At 42.4% G+C, this 20616-nt stretch overlaps 2 protein-coding genes across 2 annotated transcripts in view; both read left to right on the top strand.

Moving 5' to 3' along the window:
- Positions 1-947, top strand: part of LOC138009848 (uncharacterized) — a 1071-nt gene extending 124 nt beyond the window's left edge. Inside the window, exons 1-2 of the mRNA XM_068856842.1 lie at positions 1-170; positions 462-947. The exon at positions 1-170 is cut by the window's left edge and continues 124 nt beyond it. Of these exons, the coding sequence (XP_068712943.1) occupies positions 1-170; positions 462-947 (656 nt within the window). The remainder of the gene's footprint in view (positions 171-461) is intronic.
- Positions 948-14108: 13161 nt separating this feature from the next.
- LOC138009846 (uncharacterized) lies at positions 14109-19463 on the top strand. Its single transcript, XM_068856841.1, has one exon. The coding sequence runs from the start codon at positions 14109-14111 to the stop codon at positions 19461-19463; it is 5355 nt and encodes a 1784-aa protein (XP_068712942.1).
- The last annotated feature ends 1153 nt before the right edge of the window (positions 19464-20616 follow it).

Genomic DNA, 20616 nt, shown 5'->3' with positions numbered 1-20616 from the left:
AATCATCTCTCCAGAAATTCATGCGTATGGTGAACTACTTGCATAATTTTATTCCTCATTTAGCTGACATCAATAAGCGTCTAAGAGAGCTACTAGAGAAATCAGTTGAGTGGCACTGGATGAAGAGGCAACAGAAAGCATATCAAGAATTGGTTAATAGCATCATGCAAGTACCAGTTCTGAAGTCAATTATGTCAATGTAGATGTCACAGTCTCGAAGGATGCATCCTCGTAGGGTCTTGGTCCCTGTTTACTGCAAGGAATGCAGCCAGAGGCTTATGCTTCAAGAGCATTGAACAGTGCACAGCGTAATTACGCTAAAATCGAAAAAGAAATGCTTGCTATTGTATGTGGTACCAACACGTTTCACCAATACATTTATGTGAAATCAAGTGTCTGTAGAAACCGAGCACAAGCTTCTGGAGAGTTTGTTTAAGACGCCGTTGTCTAATTCACCTCAGCGCATGCTTCGAGTTCAACACTATGACCTCAAAGTGAATTATGTACCTGGTAATCAATTGCTCATTGCAGATACCCTAAGCCGAGCCAGTCAGAGTGAGTCGACATTAAGCACTGAAGAGTTTGAAGTACATTTACTAATCAAGATCTCGAAGCAGAAAGGAGACGAATGGAAGAGAAAGACTGCTAGTGACCCAGTCTTGTACCGATTTAGAGAAGTAGTTTTAAGTCGATGGCCAGAGAATCGGGCAGAATTGGCTCCGCAGTTAAGAAAGAACTGGAACTTTAGGGATGACCTGTGTATTTGTGATGGCTTACTCATGAACAGGGATCGTCTTATTCCGCCCTCTGGCTTGCGCAGTGAGATACTTGACAAGATCCATAGCAGCCATTTGGGAGGAGAGAAATGTCTCAACAGAGCCAGAGAAACTGTCTATTGCATGGGCTGGAGTATGCGAGCAGATCAAAGAGAAAGTGGCCAAGTGTGAAATTTGCAACAAGTACCGAAACTGCCAAGTCAAAGAGCCTTTGTTACCCCACCCGGTACCCAATAGACCGTGGCAAGTTTTAGCAGCAGACCTGTTTGTGTTGCCCCAAGGAAAATTTGTTGTGCTTGTGGGTTGTTTTTTATTTTTATTTTCTTTTAACAATACTTACTATAAGTACAATACTAACGATCCCTACCTACAATACTTATGATACTTACGATCCCTACCGGTTAATATTCCTAGGGGAATAACTTAATTAGCCCCAGGACTCCACGCGTTGGCCAGCTTGTCAATTTCAGTGTAATATGATCGTTTTGTTTAGCTCGTTTTTTCGTTCGAGTCGTTCGTTCAACGTGGCTCCTTTTCTTACCTTTTCTGCATGGCTTCTGCCACCGGTAAACGCAAGGTCAAGGCACCTACCTTACTGACGGGTTTTGTTTACGACCTCCCTTCACTGAGTCAGCCGCCTCACAGCGCTCCAAGTGCAAAAAATTTGCCTCAAGACGACCTCACTCTACCACGTGGCTCGCCGGTCTCCATGCTGGGAAATTCCCAGGATTTGGAGCTACTCAAACTTCAAATAGAGAAACAGCGTCTGGAAATCCAAGTCTTGGAACTGGAAGCTCAAGCCAAGGCCCGATCGCTATCGTCTCCTAGCAGTGTTAAACTGGCAGCGATTCCTTCGCTCGACACCGTTCGTTCCGGACACAATGCTGGTAAGTCCCAAGGTCAACTTGACCACAACACACGTATCACTAATCCGCAAGAATGGCCTCATTTGCATGTCCCATTTGGTCTTGCCAGGAAAAAGTTTAAAGATCTTACAACTTCTGAATTTGTTTACGGTTATTTAGACATTGTTAATTCCGAACCACCTGAGAAACAATCCGTCATGACGCGACATCTGATGTCCTTAATGCGTCTCGCTTCAAAGTATAATTGGCCCGCTGTTCTTTCCTTTCACGCCGCCGTGTTAGATCATATCAAGGCCGGCCTCGCCAACTGGGGCGATGATTTCAGCGAGATAGAGCGATTCAACATCACAGAATCTCAGCGACTTCCCAACACAACACCGTCAGCAAATAATGCCATAGTCCCAGGTCCCAGCAACCGCTCACGGTTATATGGCCGCGAATGGAATTGCACTGGCACTTGTCACAACACCAGTCACCATCCGGGTGTGGAACACATCTGCACTTACTGCAAACTCTCTGATCATACTATTGCATCTTGTCCTACTCGACCACCACCTTCTTCAAACCGTCCCACACCACCCACGTCTGATTGACTAGTCATCTCTCCTAACTCTCCCGAACACTCTCCATTATCTTCGACCTCACCTTTTGCTCCGTTACCTTCGAAGTCTCGCCCGTTTCCGTTTTGCTGTCTGGTGAGCCGTTGTTCGCCATATCCTTTGCTCCAAGTCGTCCTTCCCCAACGCCTTCGGAGCTCGTGTTCCCGTTCCTTTGAAATTGAATATTCCTTCGCGGAAATCCGCTCTCGACAAGTACTCCGATTCTGTAGTGGCCCTTTTTTTCGCATTTGGTTGGCCCATCAACTACCGCTCCAGTTCCGTTCCTACACCTTCCAAGTCTAACCACTCCTCTGCAATCCGTTTCCCAGATGCTATTAACTCCTTCATCGCAGCCGAAATTTCTCATGGGGCCACCGCTGGACCATTTCTCCAGAACCCTTTCCCGTCGCCGCTCCAAACCTCACCGCTGCAAACTGTCCCCAAAGATGACTGTAAGCGTCGCGTCGTTTTGGATTTGACCTTTCCCCCCGGAGCCTCCGTTAATGACGGCATCCCCAAAGACTCTTTTCTGGACGAACCTTTTCATCTTTCTCTTCCTCGCTCCGCTGACTTTGTCGATCTCATCATCGCCAAGGGCCCAGGTTGTTTCCTTTTTAAGAAGGATTTGAAGCGCGCATATCGTCAAATCCCTGTTGATCCTAGGGATTACAATTTACTCGGTTACCACTGGAATGACCTTTTATACTTTGATCTGGTTCTTCCCTTCAGCCTTCGTTCAGCCACCCTCGCTTGCCAACGTACTACCAACGCGATTGCGCACATTTTCTATTCCGTTTATCATCACCAGTGCGTGAATTACATCGATGACTTTGGTGGCGTAGAGTCCTCGCACGACGACGCTCTTCAAGCCTTCCAGGAACTTGAAACCCTTTTCAACCGCTTGGGTCTGGAATCCTCCCCGGGAAAAGATTGCCCTCCTTCAACTAGAATGGTCTTCCTCGGCCTCATTTACGATACTGTTACTATGACTCTGGAAGTTCCTGAAGACAAGCTGTCACGTGCCTCCGCCCTCATTCGTCTTTGGCTCAGTTCCCCACGCACCACAAAATCTGATTTACAGTCACTCATTGGCAAACTTTCCTATATCTGCGCCTGTATCAGCCCCGGAAAAATTTTCATGCAGCGAATGCTTTCTGACCTCCGTCGCCTACCCCACAAATCTTCCCGCTTCACTCCCAGGTCCGCCCTGCTAGCCGATCTGCGCTGGTGGAACGAGTTTCTAGCCGTTTACAATGGAGTCTCTCTTTTACGTTCCTCTCCTTGGATTGACACGACTGTTCGTTTCTGCACCGACGCCTGCATTTCCGGCATTGGCGGTTTTTTCGAAGGTCGTTTCTTCCACTCCTCTTATCCACCTTTCAGTCCTCTTACATTAAGAGAGCAAATACTGAGATTCATTGTTGATTACAAAAGTAATGCGTGTTGCAGGCCAGAGGGATTAGAGTGTGACAAAAGTAACAAAAGATCCAAATTGAAAAGAAAAATAGCACGAAAAAAAGAAAAACTAACATATTTGAAGAAAGAGTAATGGATCGGAAAATTACACAAAGAACATTAACACATACATTAACACAACTGTCCCCAAAGATGACTGTAAGCGTCGCGTCGTTTTGGATTTGAGCTTTCCCCCCGGAGCCTCCGTTAATGACGGCATCCCCAAAGACTCTTTTCTGGACGAACCTTTTCATCTTTCTCTTCCTCGCTCCGCTGACTTTGTCGATCTCATCATCGCCAAGGGCCCAGGTTGTTTCCTTTTTAAGAAGGATTTGAAGCGCGCATATCGTCAAATCCCTGTTGATCCTAGGGATTACAATTTACTCGGTTACCACTGGAATGACCTTTTATACTTTGATCTGGTTCTTCCCTTCAGCCTTCGTTCAGCCACCCTCGCTTGCCAACGTACTACCAACGCGATTGCGCACATTTTCTATTCCGTTTATCATCACCAGTGCGTGAATTACATCGATGACTTTGGTGGCGTAGAGTCCTCGCACGACGACGCTCTTCAAGCCTTCCAGGAACTTGAAACCCTTTTCAACCGCTTGGGTCTGGAATCCTCCCCGGGAAAAGATTGCCCTCCTTCAACTAGAATGGTTTTCCTCAGCCTCATTTACGATACTGTTACTATGACTCTGGAAGTTCCTGAAGACAAGTTGTCACGTGCCTCCGCCCTCATTCGTCTTTGGCTCAGTTCCCCACGCACCACAAAATCTGATTTACAGTCACTCATTGGCAAACTTTCCTATATCTGCGCCTGTATCAGCCCCGGAAAAATTTTCATGCAGCGAATGCTTTCTGACCTCCGTCGCCTACCCCACAAATCTTCCCGCTTCACGCCCAGGTCCGCCCTGCTAGCCGATCTGCACTGGTGGAACGAGTTTCTAGCCGTTTAAAATGGAGTCTCTCTTTTACGTTCCTCTCCTTGGATTGACACGACTGTTCGTTTCTACACCGACGCCTGCATTTCCGGCATTGGCGGTTTTTTCGAAGGTCATTTCTTCCACTCCTCTTATCCACCTTTCATCGACACAGCCTTGCTGTCCATCGCGTCGCTCGAAATGTTAGCTGTCATCGTGAGTCTCAAACTGTGGTCCGAAGAACTGCGTGGCCAGCGTATTTTAGTACGAACTGACAATCAAAACACTGAACTTGCCATCAACACCGGTCGCTCACGTGTCCCTTTTGTTCAATCCTGTTTACGCGAACTTTGGTTTTATGCTTCCCGTTTTGATTTTGAGCTTCGTGCCCTTTATATCCCGGGTCACCAGAATACCATTGCTGATTCTCTCTCTCGCTGGGACAATGATCCACAATATCAACACATTTTCTATGAGGCAGCTCATCTTCATTACAACACCTTAACGGAATATAGTTGCTCCTTTCATTTGTTTCGTTTTGACTGCCAGTGGTAATCACCTCTTCATTTTTTTTTTCGTATTCCAGGTTACCATCTATGCGATTTACAGCATCATGTCCATCGAATTCAAGACTTCGCCTTATCCGCAGCCACCAAGCGAAACTATCACTCCGTCTGGAACACCTACCTTAACTTCTGCGACTTCTACAAGCTTCAACCCTTCCCCGCTTCCCCATCTACAATTGCCCCGTTCATCACTCTAGTCAGTTTCTCCTGCGGCGTCTTCACGTCTTCTGTCACTTGGATGCTTCAGCCTTTGACGACATTCATGTCAAACTGACGCAAAAAGGTCTGGAGAAGTCCATGATTCACATTCCCCACCACAAAGCTCCTCTTACGCCGTCGATTTTGTTTCATTTCCATGCCCACCTTAATCTGCACGACTCTGCCCATTTAGCCTTGTGGTGCGCCCTTCTGGTTGGTTTCTTCACCTTTTTTCGCACAGCCAATCTCGTTCCTCAGGCGTTCGACAGTTTCTCTCCACAACACGTCTTATCTAGAGGTAGCGTCCACTTCAACGATTCCGGCGCCTGTTTTACAGTCACCAGAACCAAAACTCGGCAAGCGGGTGATACAGCCCTTGTCGTTCCAGTTCCCCTCATTCCCGGATCGTCGCTCTGCCCAACCACCGCTCTCAAGTTATTACTGAGGATGGCTCCTGCCCCTGACGCTTGTCCTCTCTTCACTTTCGCTTCTACCTTGAACCAACTCACCTGCATTACGGCGAAGTCCCTCAACGACGGTATCCAGCATTTAGCGTCCCTTATCTCTTTGGATCCAAAGGATTTCTCTGGTCATAGTCTTCGTCGAGGCGGCGCTACCTTCGCTTTTCAGTGCTGTATCCCAGCAGAGCTTATTAAGCTTCAAGGAGACTGGCGATCTGACGCTTACATGTTGTATTTATCACTGCCTTTAGCCGACAGACTCGTGCTCACACAGATCATCGCTGAGCACATTCAAACCTTGTAGTCGTAGTTTGGTATTTATAATATTTTATCACTTATCTCCCTTGCCATAGCCCTCTCGCACTCTCCTTTTTCTCCTTTGAATCTGTTTGGGCATCTTTCTCTCTGCTTGGGATCTCTTCGGGCCCCTTGGGTCTCTCGGTTTTCATTAAAGATGCCCAAACAGATTTTCTGTCTCGTTTGTCTTTGTGTGTTGCGTGAGGGGTGTGACAGGGGATAATTGTTAATATTCCTAGGGGAGTAACTTAATTAGCCCCAGGACTCCACGCGTTGGCCAGCTTGTCAATTTCAGTGTAATATGATCGTTTTGTTTAGCTCGTTTTTTCGTTCGAGTCGTTCGTTCACCCTCCCTCCCACCCTCGGGGGTCTCTCGGTTTTCATTAAAGATGCCCAAACAGATTTTCTGTCTCGTTTGTCTTTGTGTGTTGCGTGAGGGGTGTGACAGGGGATAATTACTTAACAAACCAAAGGGTATTAATTTACACCATACAATCCAAAAAAAAAAAACAAAACAAAACAAAACAAATCCCTTTGCAACACAAACAGTAATTAGGTTCTTTCAATTACAAGTCGTAGGACTGTACTGTGAGAGGAATGGGTGGAAGCCTTCTATTTTAGGACAAAGACTGCGTGTTCTACAGGTCCAAATGTAATACCTCGCGACCAAAAATAACAAGTAGTGATTCTTGTTTTGAATTAATTGAGGCTTTAGACCAACAACTCATGATAGTGACAAGTCTAGCGTAGGAAGAGCTTTGTCACGAATCAGCCATTCCTTAAAAGCGAAGTTTCGGACTACAATACGTTTAGTGAAAAAGTTCTGATGGCAAATAAACCAAACAGAATAGTGTACCAAAAGCTTGTGGAAAAAAAAAGAAAACAGCCCTTGAATAGTCAGATGAAGTGGTTAGCAGATTGCCTAATTGAACCAAACGAAACTGTGGACTGGGTCACCGTGTATCGAACACCCTTCGAATGTACCAAAATCTCTAAACTTCTAGTATTTCAATTTAAGCTGTTTCACAGGCGATTAGCCACCAATAATTTTCTGAAAAAAATAAACTTTATTGATAACGATCTCTGCAGTTTCTGTCAACGGGAAGAGGAATCACTCATTCACTTATTCTGGACTTGCACTGTAACGTCCCGTTTCTGGGAAGCTTAGGTTTTTCCCATTGGTTGTTTCCCACAACTGCTTTATAGCCGAGATGACTCCAAGAAAAGACAGAAAACTTGGTTTAAATCCATAACGGTCTGAGAAAGATAAAAAAGTGGTCTCATTAACCATTAAATCGCTGACAACATGAATTCCCTTAGTAGCCCATAGTGCGTAGTATATTGGTTTATTTTCGACTCGTACAAGAGAATTGAACCAAAGAGGCTGTGACCGTACCTGGGTGACAGAGGACATGCAATCTTCAAAAGTAACTTCTGACCAAATTTGCAGTATTTCTTGCAGGAAAACGTCCGATACTTTTCCAACTTTTAACAAATCTTTTTGATTTAGATTACCCCTAAAAAAGGTAGCACCACCGAGATCTTGCAGTTGCAGGTAAAAAAAAAGTGTCCATTTTGCGTGGTTGTTTTGGTCGAGGTATTTCTTAATCCAAGTTGCCTTCAAAGCCTTGCTAAAAATCTTTACATCAACCATCTTTAGTCCACCCTGTTCATAATCACTAATCATAGTATCACGCTTATTAAATAGGACAGCGACTCCGCTCTGATTACTGGCAAGGCCACTAAAGGTGGTTCTATATCCCCATTCTGCAGATCACATGGGATTGCTTTTTTCAGAACAGTGCACTTCTTGGAGCATATAGATTGAATATTTTTTCTTTCTTAGCCAATTAAAAACTTCTCGTCTCTTCAAGCTGTCCCCCAGTCCTCTCACATTTAGAGAGCAAATAGTGAGATTCATTGTTGATTACAAAGGTAATGCGTGTTGCAAGCCAGAGGGATTAGAGTGTGACAAAAGTAACAAAAGATCCAAATTGAAAAGAAAAATAGCACGAAAAAAAGAAAAACTAACATATTTGAAGAAAAAGTAATGGATCGGAAAATTACACAAAGAACATTAACACATACAATAAAAAGCATTGTAGAGTGGACTCTTGACATCTTCGATTGTTATTCACGAAAAAGGGTTCATTAACAGCCATTTTGAAAAACTAAGAAAAAAAATGCAAATTGACGGGGTTTTCTACTGTTGAAAGAAAAAGAGAAAACATCACAAAAGATTATCTTAGAAAATCTGGAAAATTTTGATGGTTGTAGTTTTCATTGTGGATGAATAAAAATCTTCCGACAACTTTAGCATCACGTATTCCATGCTCATTCCTCGCTTTCAACATTGCTTTGATCAAAATTTTGCGCTCTTCCTGAATAGCTTTAGCAAAGTCCTCAGTTATATAAGCATCCGTATGGTTACCTTAATTTTTAATCTTTGATCTATTTTTCCAGACTTCATCGCGGTCCTCACAGCAGTCCTCACAGTGCTTGTGAATTGTTACTCCAAGTATTTTGAACTGACACAGTTGAAAGACGGTACGAGTACCACACTGATCAATTGTCTACAACAGCACATGTGAAGGCATGGAATACTAGAAATTCTTTATTCAGATAATGGTCTAGAGTTTATAGCTAATTACCAAAGAGCTTTTAATATAGGTGTGTCGTAATCTGGAATAGTCTGACCAGGCCACAAATCTTAAATGCTTTCAGTATAGTAATTAGCTTTCCTGTTTTTAGCATTTGTTAATTCGAAGCATAGTTGGAGAGCACTGTAATTAGTGATTGGATTCCGTTTTAAAATAGAGGATTGATGATTATGATAATGACGATGACCCAATTCAGCCAGCTGGTCGGCGGTACATAATAGTGTATGGTATTATTCTTTTGTTTGTCTGACTTCAGAAAGGGGAACATTAATCAACAATAAGAAGTAATTTGAATAACCTCTAGATTTTTCTTTTGAAGTACATAAGATAGATGTTTTCTATGAAATGTTTCCATAAACTTTTGTCAGGAAACAATAGTGAAAATTATCATAGGGGTTATTTTTTATACTAAAGCTTTGCATTCTTATTCCGGAGTAAAGCAAATCAAATGCACCCCTAATGAGCCGGTATGTCCTAGGGCGTTTGAGGGTACATCGAGTTAATATTTTAGGAATGCCTCTCTGAGCAGGTTTTAAGCTATCTCAAACAGGTTATGGCATGCACTGTATTTCTGTTTACAGTGACAGATGAGGTTCCAGATGAATCACTAAGCTCCCCCAGCACTTGCTCAGATGGTTCAGTTTGTGGCAGGACATCCTTATCTCCCTTCTTGTAAGTTAAGCATCAGATTCACCACTATGGTATACCCAGATGCAGACTCGTGTTTTTTTAGTCTGGCCCTACCAACCATCCACAACAGTTGTAACGATTTCAGGAGGACTATGAATACTGCGATTACGTGCCAGCATCTTGGTTATGGAAGAGGATAGAACCATTTTCAGTTCAAGCGAGAATGTATGAAGACTTTGTGGAGTGCATCTGGTCTGTTCAGTGTTTACCTTGATCCTTAACAAATTGTTTGTTCCTGTTCCTACAAGTTGATCTTAGACTAACGAACACCATAATTATTATTGTGGTCATAAATAACGTCTTTCCACTTTATGCATGCAACATTAAACATTATTCTTGTGTAAGTTGAATAGAGCTGATCTCACAGCAGTTGATGTTGAACCCATCGGTATTTAAGCTACCAACATTTTTGTTGACATTAACAACAATGATCTTTACTGGAAGATGATTGAGATTTGGATATTCAGTATCCCGAACAGCTTTCTTTGTCCCCTTTTAAATGAAGCTGTATTTAAAGTAACTCATTGGACATACTTCTGTACGTACATGTGAGTCACAAATTATTTTGTGCCATGTTAACAATGTACTGGTCATAAAAATATAATTTCAAATGAACATATCAAAATAGTTACTGTTTTACTTCACCAAGCTCTTGCTTTAGCAAACATACAGATTTGGGACGTTATTTTCGTTACAAAAGGGGGTGGCTTTTAACTATCAAACCATTGCTATGGACCCATTCCTATAGTCATTTCTCGAATTCCTTAAACTCTACAGTTATCTTTATTTGCCAAGTGTGTTCCATTTAACATTCCTTTGTCGGGTTTGACTCACAACCATATTTGGAAAAGCATGTGATTAAAACAGAAAATGCCTAAAAACTCAGCGATTTAGCTAATAGTATGTTTAAAATTTCACAAATTTTTAACGTAACAGTATGAGAACATTTTAACACAAAATCTGTAGCATGGATTTTAAAAGGAATTATTTCTCCAAAAGAATTATGACGTTGTAAGGCCCTCCTCTGATACACTTTTCAAAATATCAGTTCCAAAGAGACGAAAAATGATGGGACTTTTCCCATCCGATGAACAAACTGCCTCTTCCTTTCGTTTCCTGAGACCTTTTACCTGTTTTTCTCTGAAATGCACGGCAGAGGACTGGGATCAGTTGCGCATGCACCTTCTGATTGAAATGATATCAGTTTCCATTGAAAAAGTTACTGAAAAGAACCATCATCCATGCAACCTATTTTAAGGGCTCTTGACTAAAAACAGCTTCCTTAGCAGCCATGGTCTTTCTTTTATTTACTTAAGAGCCACCCCTCAAGATTATCAAACGATGTTTTCTCTGTTGCATGTTGATCATGAGTACGAACAAGACAGAATGACACTCAGCAGTTGATTACAACATGAGTGTTTTTCTTGATCAAGTAGGCCATCCTTTGAGTTCCTGCGGCTTATAGCCGGCCCAAAAGAAATTTCAAATAAAACAGTAAAAATAGTGCAAGGAAATGAAGGTTTACAAGCAGGGTTCTCCACAAGCTCTGGCGACTGGCAAAAATCGCCATCTACTCAACCTGGACTTAACGGCTAATCAGGGAAAATGTACATGGATTTTTGGGGCCGGCTTGGCAAGGAAAGCAATTTTCGCCGGCTACTTGAAATTTTCCTCTGTCTACTTCAAATTTTTGGGAGAACCCTGTACAAGAAAGACTGAAATAGCTTGGTAACCTTATGGTGTGCACTTCAAAACATTTCCAGCTTAGTTGGGTGCCATAATTTCCACTATCTTAAAAATGACCAGCCTTAAAATTTTGAACAAATTTGGCCTTCATGTTTTGCAATGATATGAAAAGACCTACTTTTTAAAATAAGCAGATCTAGTAATTCTGTTTAAAATATAAGTGCTACACGGCCAACGTTTGTATAAACGTAACCTTTCCTTTTACTTGTACATGTTTATTGCCGTGCCTTTAACATCTTCAGTTCCCACGGCCTGCTCCCGTCTGACCTTGTAGCTCAGTCGGTAGAGCGGCGGAGATCTAACCCCAAGGTCGTGGGTTCAATTCCTACCCTGGTCAGCGTTTTTCTCTGTCCTTGTGTGGGCCCAGTTCCATCAGTAGGGCTAACGCCCACATGGTTCATATGCGATAAAAATCTAGCAGTTCATGTTACACTACACATTTTCAGAAATGAGCTTTGCAACTTTCGAGAAATGGGTCTCAAGGCCTTCAGTGATGCAGATAAATTTAAAGGATCTGGTCCATTTCCATTTCTGTGGGGAGGTAAAATGTACCATCTTCATTGACAAAAGACAGTTACCAATTTTGTTTTATATTTGAGATGTACATTCAAACGTCCAAGGGCTTTCATTGATTGTAAACTCTGCACTGTTTACAGTTTAAACTTTTTTTTAACAACTGTTTACCCTATTCGTCTTCCCTTGCATCTTAAACAATGTTTGCAGAAATACAGGGTCAAAGAACCCCAGTGCTGTTCAGAAATCAATTCCTTGCATGATCATCAGCACTCACACTGAGAATGCTTATTGGATTTCTTTTTCTCTCTTACTGTGCAAGTCTTAAGAGTACTGCTAAGGCTATCAGGTAACTCATGATTCCATTCTCATCCAGCGACACTGCAGAAATTTCCTGTCTAAGTCTTAGTTCCTCAGCGTCTGACAAGATGGGAGATTCTGGAATAGTTACTGCCTGATTTCTTTGTACAGTGGGAAAAGGGCCCTCCGCCTCAATACCAAACTCCTTTACATGTTCACCCTCTACAACATCTCTGACAGCAGATAAGTTAGAGTTGCGTAAATGAAGCATGCCTTGTGTCCAGAGCTGTCTTGGACTATAATTTGATTCACTGGTGACTGGATGATTATTCCACTGTTGCCTTAATTCATATAGTGCTGCATTTATCAAAGGTAGAAACGCAAAGTGCAGGGCATAAAGATGAATCTCGTCATTAGGGTCAAAAGCTTGCCTACTCTCCAAAAAAAATAAGTATATTCAGGAATCTGGATACCACAACTCTGTTAACCTCTTGCCATAAGCGTTCAATCCGCTGATTGTGTACTGAAGTACAGTCGAACCTCGATTATCCGGACTCGTTGGGACTAGACGAAAGAGTCCGGATAATCGAGGGTCCGGATAATCGAGAATATGAATATTAACGAGGAACAAAAACTGATTAAATTAAGAAAGCGACATTTAATCGTGAAACAAAACATTCACAAATCGTTTCGAAAAAAATGTGGTCTACACCTTTACTGTGAATACCTGTACACGTGTCGGCAAACGTCATGATCTTTTCCTTGCTCTTGCAGATATCAGATATCTGCCGTTTACTAACGTCATATTCAGTTGACGAATTAGTTTCTTTTTCTTCTTTCTCTAATCGCAAAATTATAGCCTGTTTATCTTTTATCGAAAGAACAGATCGCTTACGCTTCAAGGACATGATGATCGTGAATAAACATTCGTGACGTAATGTACCTTGTTCGCCAAACGAGCCAATCAGAACTAATTCGAAAGTTCTTCATTAGTTACATTGTGTGCGCGCTGTTTTATTTTGCTTTTTGAAAGCGAAACAAACTTGCCTTTACCTCACTTTTCAACGCTGTAGTTTTAAAAAGAAAATGGCTACGGATCTTGATTATGACTAATAAATATTCATGACAAAATTGGGACCACAGAAAAAGTCCGGATAATCGAGAAATCCGGATAATCGAGGTCCGGATAATCGAGGTTCGACTGTACCAGCTTTGATGCTTCCCCGGTTCAGCCCTCTGGTTTGTATCATAAACCGTCCCACTTCAATGTTTTCCAAACCCCTGTCCCTTCGCACTCTTGATGAAACATTGTAATGTTTTGTAGCTTCTCTGAATAGTGCAAGTACAGTACTTGCACGATTATTTGTAGATGCATGCAGATAGACTACGAGTCTGGAAAAACCATAAATTCCACCATGTATCACGAAGTGATAAGGCTCAATCAACTTGTGATCGCCGTCAATATGCCTATGTGATGATGAAGAATTCAAACAATTTGGTCTGAAAGCTGGAGGAGTCCAGTCAATAAAGCCTTACTTTTTCCTTGTGTGCACAAACTAGGCTAGTTTTCTATTTTCCTTTGTTTTGTAACAAGTATGCAGCAACAACGGACGAACAAATTAACAATAGGTCTCCTCCAGGCTGGGAAAAAATGACAAATGTACCCCTTAAGTGGAGACGGTTAGTCCCGGGAAAGAACTTTTGTTTGCAATTCCTCCCTAAGTGAAATAGCCTCCCACACAGTGGGTTTTAGGGGAGTTGCATTCCCCTCTTCCTCCCCTTGTACATCCCCCCTAATAGCAACTGGAGGGGGGGGGGGGGGGAAATAAGTGAAAATCCGATTTCAAATAATTATATTTTCTGAAGTGGGAAAGTCCATGTGCATACTTTCTTTCAACTGGTGACTGTTAAAAATATAATGTGCTTATTAATTAGTGTGCGTCATAGAGCACTAATTGTGTAAGGAATCAATCTTTCTCAGCTGGAGTAAAAATAAACACCTGAACCCAGTCAGTCTGATTTCTTTCCCAAAACTGGTGCCGAGACCCGACTTGAAACATGCCTAAAGAACTATCACGACTGAGAGGAGTGAGAAGAGCATATAAAGGTCACGTAACACAGGATGTAAACAAGGCCGAACGTCTTATGAGCGCTGAAGATGACGAATCAGCAGAGCTAACAGCGATCTTCGAGCGTATCTCCAGAAGAGAAAACGAAATCACAGCTCTAGACTCAAGTATCGTACACTTGCTAGAATCAGAAGACGAAATAGCGAGAGATGTGGAAGAAACGCTTACGCTACAGGACAAAGTATCAGTGATCAAGACAAGGATTACAAAATACATCCAAAACAAGAATCCACTGGTAAGATCAAACCAACATGCATCGCACGCTCCATCAACCAGCAAAAAGCACGTCAATTTACCCAAAATGACACTCAAAACCTTTCACGGGGATCCTCTTGAATGGCAAACGTTCTGGGATAGTTTTAGCGCCACAATTCATGAAAACGATGAATTATCAAACATCCAGAAGATGTCTTATCTTAACGGAATTCTAAAAGACGAAGCTGCGCGCGCGATTGCCGGATTGCCAATGACGTCGGACAATTACATTAAAGCAACAGAACTTCTAAAAGAACGTTTTGGGCAAAAGCAAGTTCTAATAAACGCACACATGGAATCGCTTATTAATGTCCCTTCACCAACGAATAACACAACTAACCTAAGAGAATTTTATGATACATGTGAATCCAATATACGTGGTCTAGAAGCATTAGATGTAAAGGCGGAATCCTACGGAAACCTTCTAATTCCAATTCTATTGAAGAAAATACCGGAAGAATTAACGCGCCTCATCTTCAGAGCTAACCCATCCGCGGACAAATGTCTGACCGAATTACGAACGGAACTACGGAAGGAAATAGAAACGCGCGAAAGAAGTCATACAGCAGCAACAAGCAAAAGAGCTCTATCAGAGGACGAGGTTCTAGTTCCAACAACAGGCACCTTTCTTACCACCACGGACCAAGGCGCTTGCAAAGTCAACTACCAAACCAAAGGAAAAAACTGCTTATATTGCAACGGCTCACACAGATCTGAAAAATGCGACAAACTTAAAACCGTCGAGGAAAGGCTTGCATTCTTGCAACAACAGAAAAGGTGCTTCAATTGCGCCGGTTTCAAGCATTCATCAAACCGATGTAAATCGAAAGGGAGGTGTCTAAAATGCAAAAGAAAGCATCACACTTCAATATGTAAAGATGGTGACCAACACACGACCGAATTGAAACACGACAAGTCAACACAAGAAGGTGACCACAAACCAGTTCACTCAGGCACAACTTACGCCGTCCTGGCCAAGGACCACATTCTGATGCAGTCAGCAATTGTTAGATTAAAAGGAAATACTGCACAGCTCACACTTCGAGCCATGTTCGATTCAGGATCACAAAGAACATTTATAACGAAAAAGTTAAAAGAGAAACTCGAGTTGAAATCGACACGAAAGGAAAACATAAATCTCACAACATTCGGTTCCTCTAACAGCGTCAAAAAATCGCTAGATGTCGTCACGATACACGTTCTGACAGATAAACAACAGATACAGCTCAATGCACTAGTAACACAAACTATCTGTCCCCCATTTCCCGTCACAATTGGCTGCGTCAAATTACCGTCTGAGTTACAGGGATTGCATCTTGCCGACCCGCTGAATTCCAAGAATGATCTAAACGTCGATATTCTCATCGGCAACGACAACTTCGCAAAATTAATCACAGGAAACATGAAAAAATCTGAGGATGACTGTTTGATCACCACAGAAAGCAAAATGGGATGGCTAATATCCGGCCCTATCTCGAAAGAATTTGAGAGCGATCATACAAACGCAATGCTATCGCTCGAAATTCACCAAGACGAAGGAGAAAAACTAGACGAGATTTTAACTAAGTTCTGGGAGATAAGCTCGGTTCCCAAAACCAATACAGATAACGGTAACGCCGTCCACGCAAAGTTTCACAAATCTATACAATTTAACAAGGACTCTGGCAGGTATACAGTAACGCTCCCATGGCGGGACACTGCAGAGGATCTACCGTCCAACTTTGCACTCTCAAAGAAGAGATTAGTTAACCTTCAATGCAGTCTAAACAAACGAGATCCAGAACTAATCAGCAAATATGACGAGCAACTGCAAAGCCAAGTGAAACAAGGATTTATCGAAGTCGTAAACGACCCATCAATACACTCAGGAAAATTGCACTATATACCACATTTCCCCGTATTCAAGGCAGATAGCTCGACCACAAAAATGCGTATAGTCTACGACGCGTCCGCAAAGAACTCACCCACAGCATTAAGTCTCAATGATTGCCTACATACAGGCCCCAATCTAATGCAGGAACTCCCTAAAATACTGTTGACTTTCCGAATTAACCAGATAGCTTTCACCGCAGACATAGAAAAAGCTTTCTTGCAAATTGAAATAAACGAAGAAGACAGAGATGCTACAAGGTTTCTGTGGCTCAAGGATCCAGCCCTACCAGTTAACCATCCAGACAATATAATAACATACAGGTTCCGCGTGGTATTATTAGGTGCAGCACCATCACCATTCCTTTTAAATGCAACCATTCAATACCACCTAAACAGAAAGAACGACTGGATATCTAACGACCTCAAAACGTCCATTTATATGGATAACGTATTATCGGGAACGAGTACCCCTCAACAGGCGATAGAGTACTACACATCGTCAAGACAATACTTCAAAGAGGCTGGTATGAATCTCAGACAATGGACCAGCAATGACGACACCATAAACAAGATAGCATCCCAGGACGGAGCGTGTGCAGAAGCCGTTACCAAGGTCTTGGGACTGGTCTGGAATTCTAATACCGACACATTATCACTATCGCTAGATAAGCTAATTCAAGAAATCCACGTGCTACAATCCACAACCAAACGTTCCGTATTAAGTCTATCTTCTAAACTGTTTGATCCACTCGGTTTTGTTGAACCAGTTTCAGCAAAAGGTAAAATAATGATGCAAGAACTATGGAAGATGAAAATACCATGGGATACGGAACTCCCACAAAACTACAGAGAAAAATGGTTAAAATGGCTAAGTGAAATCAAAGAACTCACTTCCCTACTAATTCCTAGACAATACCTCACTAACGATAATGAAAAGGCACAACTCCACATCTTCTGCGACAGCAGTCAGCTAGCGTACGGAGCAGTAGCTTACCTCAGAGGAACAACAACCAACACCTGCAGCTTTGTCATGTCAAAAAGCAAGGTAGCCCCTCTCAAACAACACACTCTGCCAAGACTAGAATTGCTTGCTGCCTTACTCGGAGCTGAACTATGGGAATTTCTATCACAGACCTTACAACCCAAGCTGATAATAACAGAATACTACATGTGGAGTGATTCTCAAATCGTATTAGCATGGATAAAATCCTCCAAACCCCTTCAACAGCAATTCATTCAGACTCGAGTCGCGAAGATTAAAGACAAGACCAGTAGTTCCCATTGGGAATATTGCCCTACAGCTTCTAATCCAGCGGACCTATTGACCAGGGGAATGGACAGTGGAACATTTCTCTCTAAAACGACAATTTGGTTTAAGGGTCCTTCATGGTTACCCAAAGAAAAAACGGAGTGGCCAGAGTTACGACACACAAAGATACAAGAACAAGAACACGAAGAAACCGAAAGTGCGCAAACAATTTCCTATCTCGCGACAACAGCCAAGAGTTCAAATCTCCTAAATATAATCGACATTGCTAAATATGGTACACTAACTAAAGCAATACGAGTTACAGCTACTGTCATGAAGTTCATCAGCCGACTAAGAAAGGGACCTGAACTCGAAACTCAGATTACAAGCTCAGACATGAAAAAAGCCCTAGCTGCATTGATACGAGCTGTTCAACAATCCGCGTATAGCGGGATTATAACCCAACTTCAGACGAACAGAATGACGAGCCTTCCACCTTTAGTCGGTCAGCTTGGTCTCTACATAGATGAACAAAAATTGTTACGTTGTCGCGGTCGACTGAAATACGCACCACTACAAGACAATACCAAATACCCGATTCTCATACCGAAAGACACATACTTAGCCGAACTCATCATAAGAGCAACCCACTTGATGCTCATGCATGCTGGAGTCCGTGAAACACTTACCCAGTTACGGCAGACCTATTGGATCCTGAAAGGACGACAGCTGGTGAAACGAATCTTACATCAATGTGTGACATGCAAGAAAGCAGAGGGAGGACCTTTTCGATCGGTCAACTTTCCACCACTACCACAGCCAAGGGTCACCGGATCCCAACCTTTTCAAGTGACAGGAGTTGATTATGCAGGCCCCTTGTATGTCCGCAACAATAAAACAGAAACCTCTAAATGTTATGTTTGTCTATTCACATGTGCAGCCATTCGAGCTGTACATCTGGAACTCGTAGAAGACAATACCGCGAACGCATTTCTAAAAGCATTCACAAGATTTATAAGTAGAAGAGGAGTACCAGAGTGTATCATCTCCGACAACGCCAAAACATTCCAAGCAAGTTCAAAAGTACTACAACCTCTAAAAACTCAAATACTTAAGGAAGCAGAGTGTCAGAAATTCCTTGCAAACCACGGTATAAAATGGCAATTTATCACGGAAAGAGAGCCGTGGTGGGGAGGGTTTTATGAAAGAATGATTGGATTGATGAAGCGAAGACTAAAGAAAACGATCGGAAGAGCCTCCCTAAACGCAGTAGAGCTTGCGACAATGCTTACTGAAATCGAAGCAACACTGAACAGCCGACCTCTTACATACACCTATGGTGATATCGATGATGGTCCACCCCTGACGCCATCACACTTTTTATGTGGTCACAGATTGTTGGCACTTCCCTGCCCAGAATCAACAGAGGAAGATCCTGAATACTTGCCAAACGATTTGACGCCAAATGAATTCACAAAGAAATTCAGATATCACCAACGGCTTATACAGATGTTCTGGAGGCAGTGGAGAAACAATTACCTTACTAGCCTTCGTGAACATCATTGGACGAGGAGAGCGAGTTATAACCAAAAAATCAAAGTTGGAGACGTGGTTTTGATACACGATGACACGTCACGCAATCAGTGGAGGCTTGGTTCCATCATAAAAATACATCGTGCAAAAGACGATCTGATAAGAGCAGTGTCATTGCGTGTGAGCAATGGCAGAGAATTGTCAAGACCAATTGAAAAGTTATATCCACTAGAGATACAATCAGATGAAAAGGAAGAGTTGACTAAGCAGACATCACTTAACAAAGAGCATGAAATTTGTCTCAATAAGCAAACCCGTCCTAAGCGAGCAGCAGCGCAAGTTGCAGCTCAGAAAATCGAGAACCAGTCCCATTAATGTTTCCTAAAAACCGTATCTATTTTCTTCTAAGATATCTTTGACAGTCATCTCATCTCGGCCGCCCGGGAGGGTGTTAAAAATATAATGTGCTTATTAATTAGTGTGCGTCATAGAGCACTAATTGTGTAAGGAATCAATCTTTCTCAGCTGGAGTAAAAATAAACACCTGAACCCAGTCAGTCTGATTTCTTTCCCAAAAGTGACAATTTCCACATGCTGAGGCCCCCTCCTTTCGTCACACAAACAGGTAGCAAAACATTTTGTTACTAGCAACACCTAAGGCAAACCTTACAAACCAGCTGAAAATATGCACTATAAGGTCTGTACAGAATCAAGCCCTTTAGTTGTGAAGTGTTTAACCGCAACACAAAGACTATGTAACTATCTATTATCAACATCCATGTTGCATAGGGAAGATATCATTGACGTCACCTATGGTCATTAATGTGCCAATCAGAGCTTCATTGGCTGTGGAAATGAAGGGAATTTCGTTCCTGTGTTTGGCACAATTGAGCCAGTGTTATACCTTCCCTATTTTTACCTAGGGTAAACCCTAGTGACCTGATTAATTCCACCCCCTAAACTCCCCCCCCCCCCCCCCCCCACTCCTCGCCCCTCCTGTACAATAATACAAGCATCACTACCCGCAAAACATTTCGCCAGTACTCGGAAAGTAAGCATTTATGCATAAACTTGATATGTGCGATGAATGATTCTTCGTGATTGTCGTAACACTGATGTAACAGGATCAAGTTGCTGGAGAGCTTCAATAGACCATATTCGTATTCTTGGTATTGGACTGGAACTAGCTTGTAATGGAGGCTAATGCGGGGAAATATATTAGAAAGTATTTGCATTTGAAAAGATTCCCCCGCATTAGCCTCCATTGCAAGCTAGTTCCAATACCGACAATACGAATATGTTCTATTAGGCGACGCCTTTGCACTCTTACGCCCCTTGACCTGAGAGCTCCTTGCACCAAACCAACACCTGACTGTGGAGTTATCAAGATAATATTTCTAATATAATTGTCCTGTTCTTTGTCAGGAAGAGACGAAAAATTACTGTGGCCAAGTGGCATACCAAATTCTTGAGTCGTTGACATACAAAGAATTCTAGCAATATCTACCAAACGAAACCCCAACGCCTT

This window comes from Montipora foliosa, chromosome 7 (genome assembly GCF_036669935.1).
Source record: "Montipora foliosa isolate CH-2021 chromosome 7, ASM3666993v2, whole genome shotgun sequence".
In the NCBI taxonomy this organism is placed as follows: Eukaryota; Metazoa; Cnidaria; class Anthozoa; order Scleractinia; family Acroporidae; genus Montipora; species Montipora foliosa.
The sequence above is the reverse complement of the archived record's forward strand: the minus strand, read 5'-3'. Positions and strand labels throughout refer to the sequence as shown.

What these genes read in the sequence shown, in the direction of transcription:
- LOC138009846 (XM_068856841.1), top strand. Translation starts at nt 14,109, where the DNA reads ATGCCTAAAGAACTATCACGACTGAGAGGAGTGAGAAGAGCATATAAA.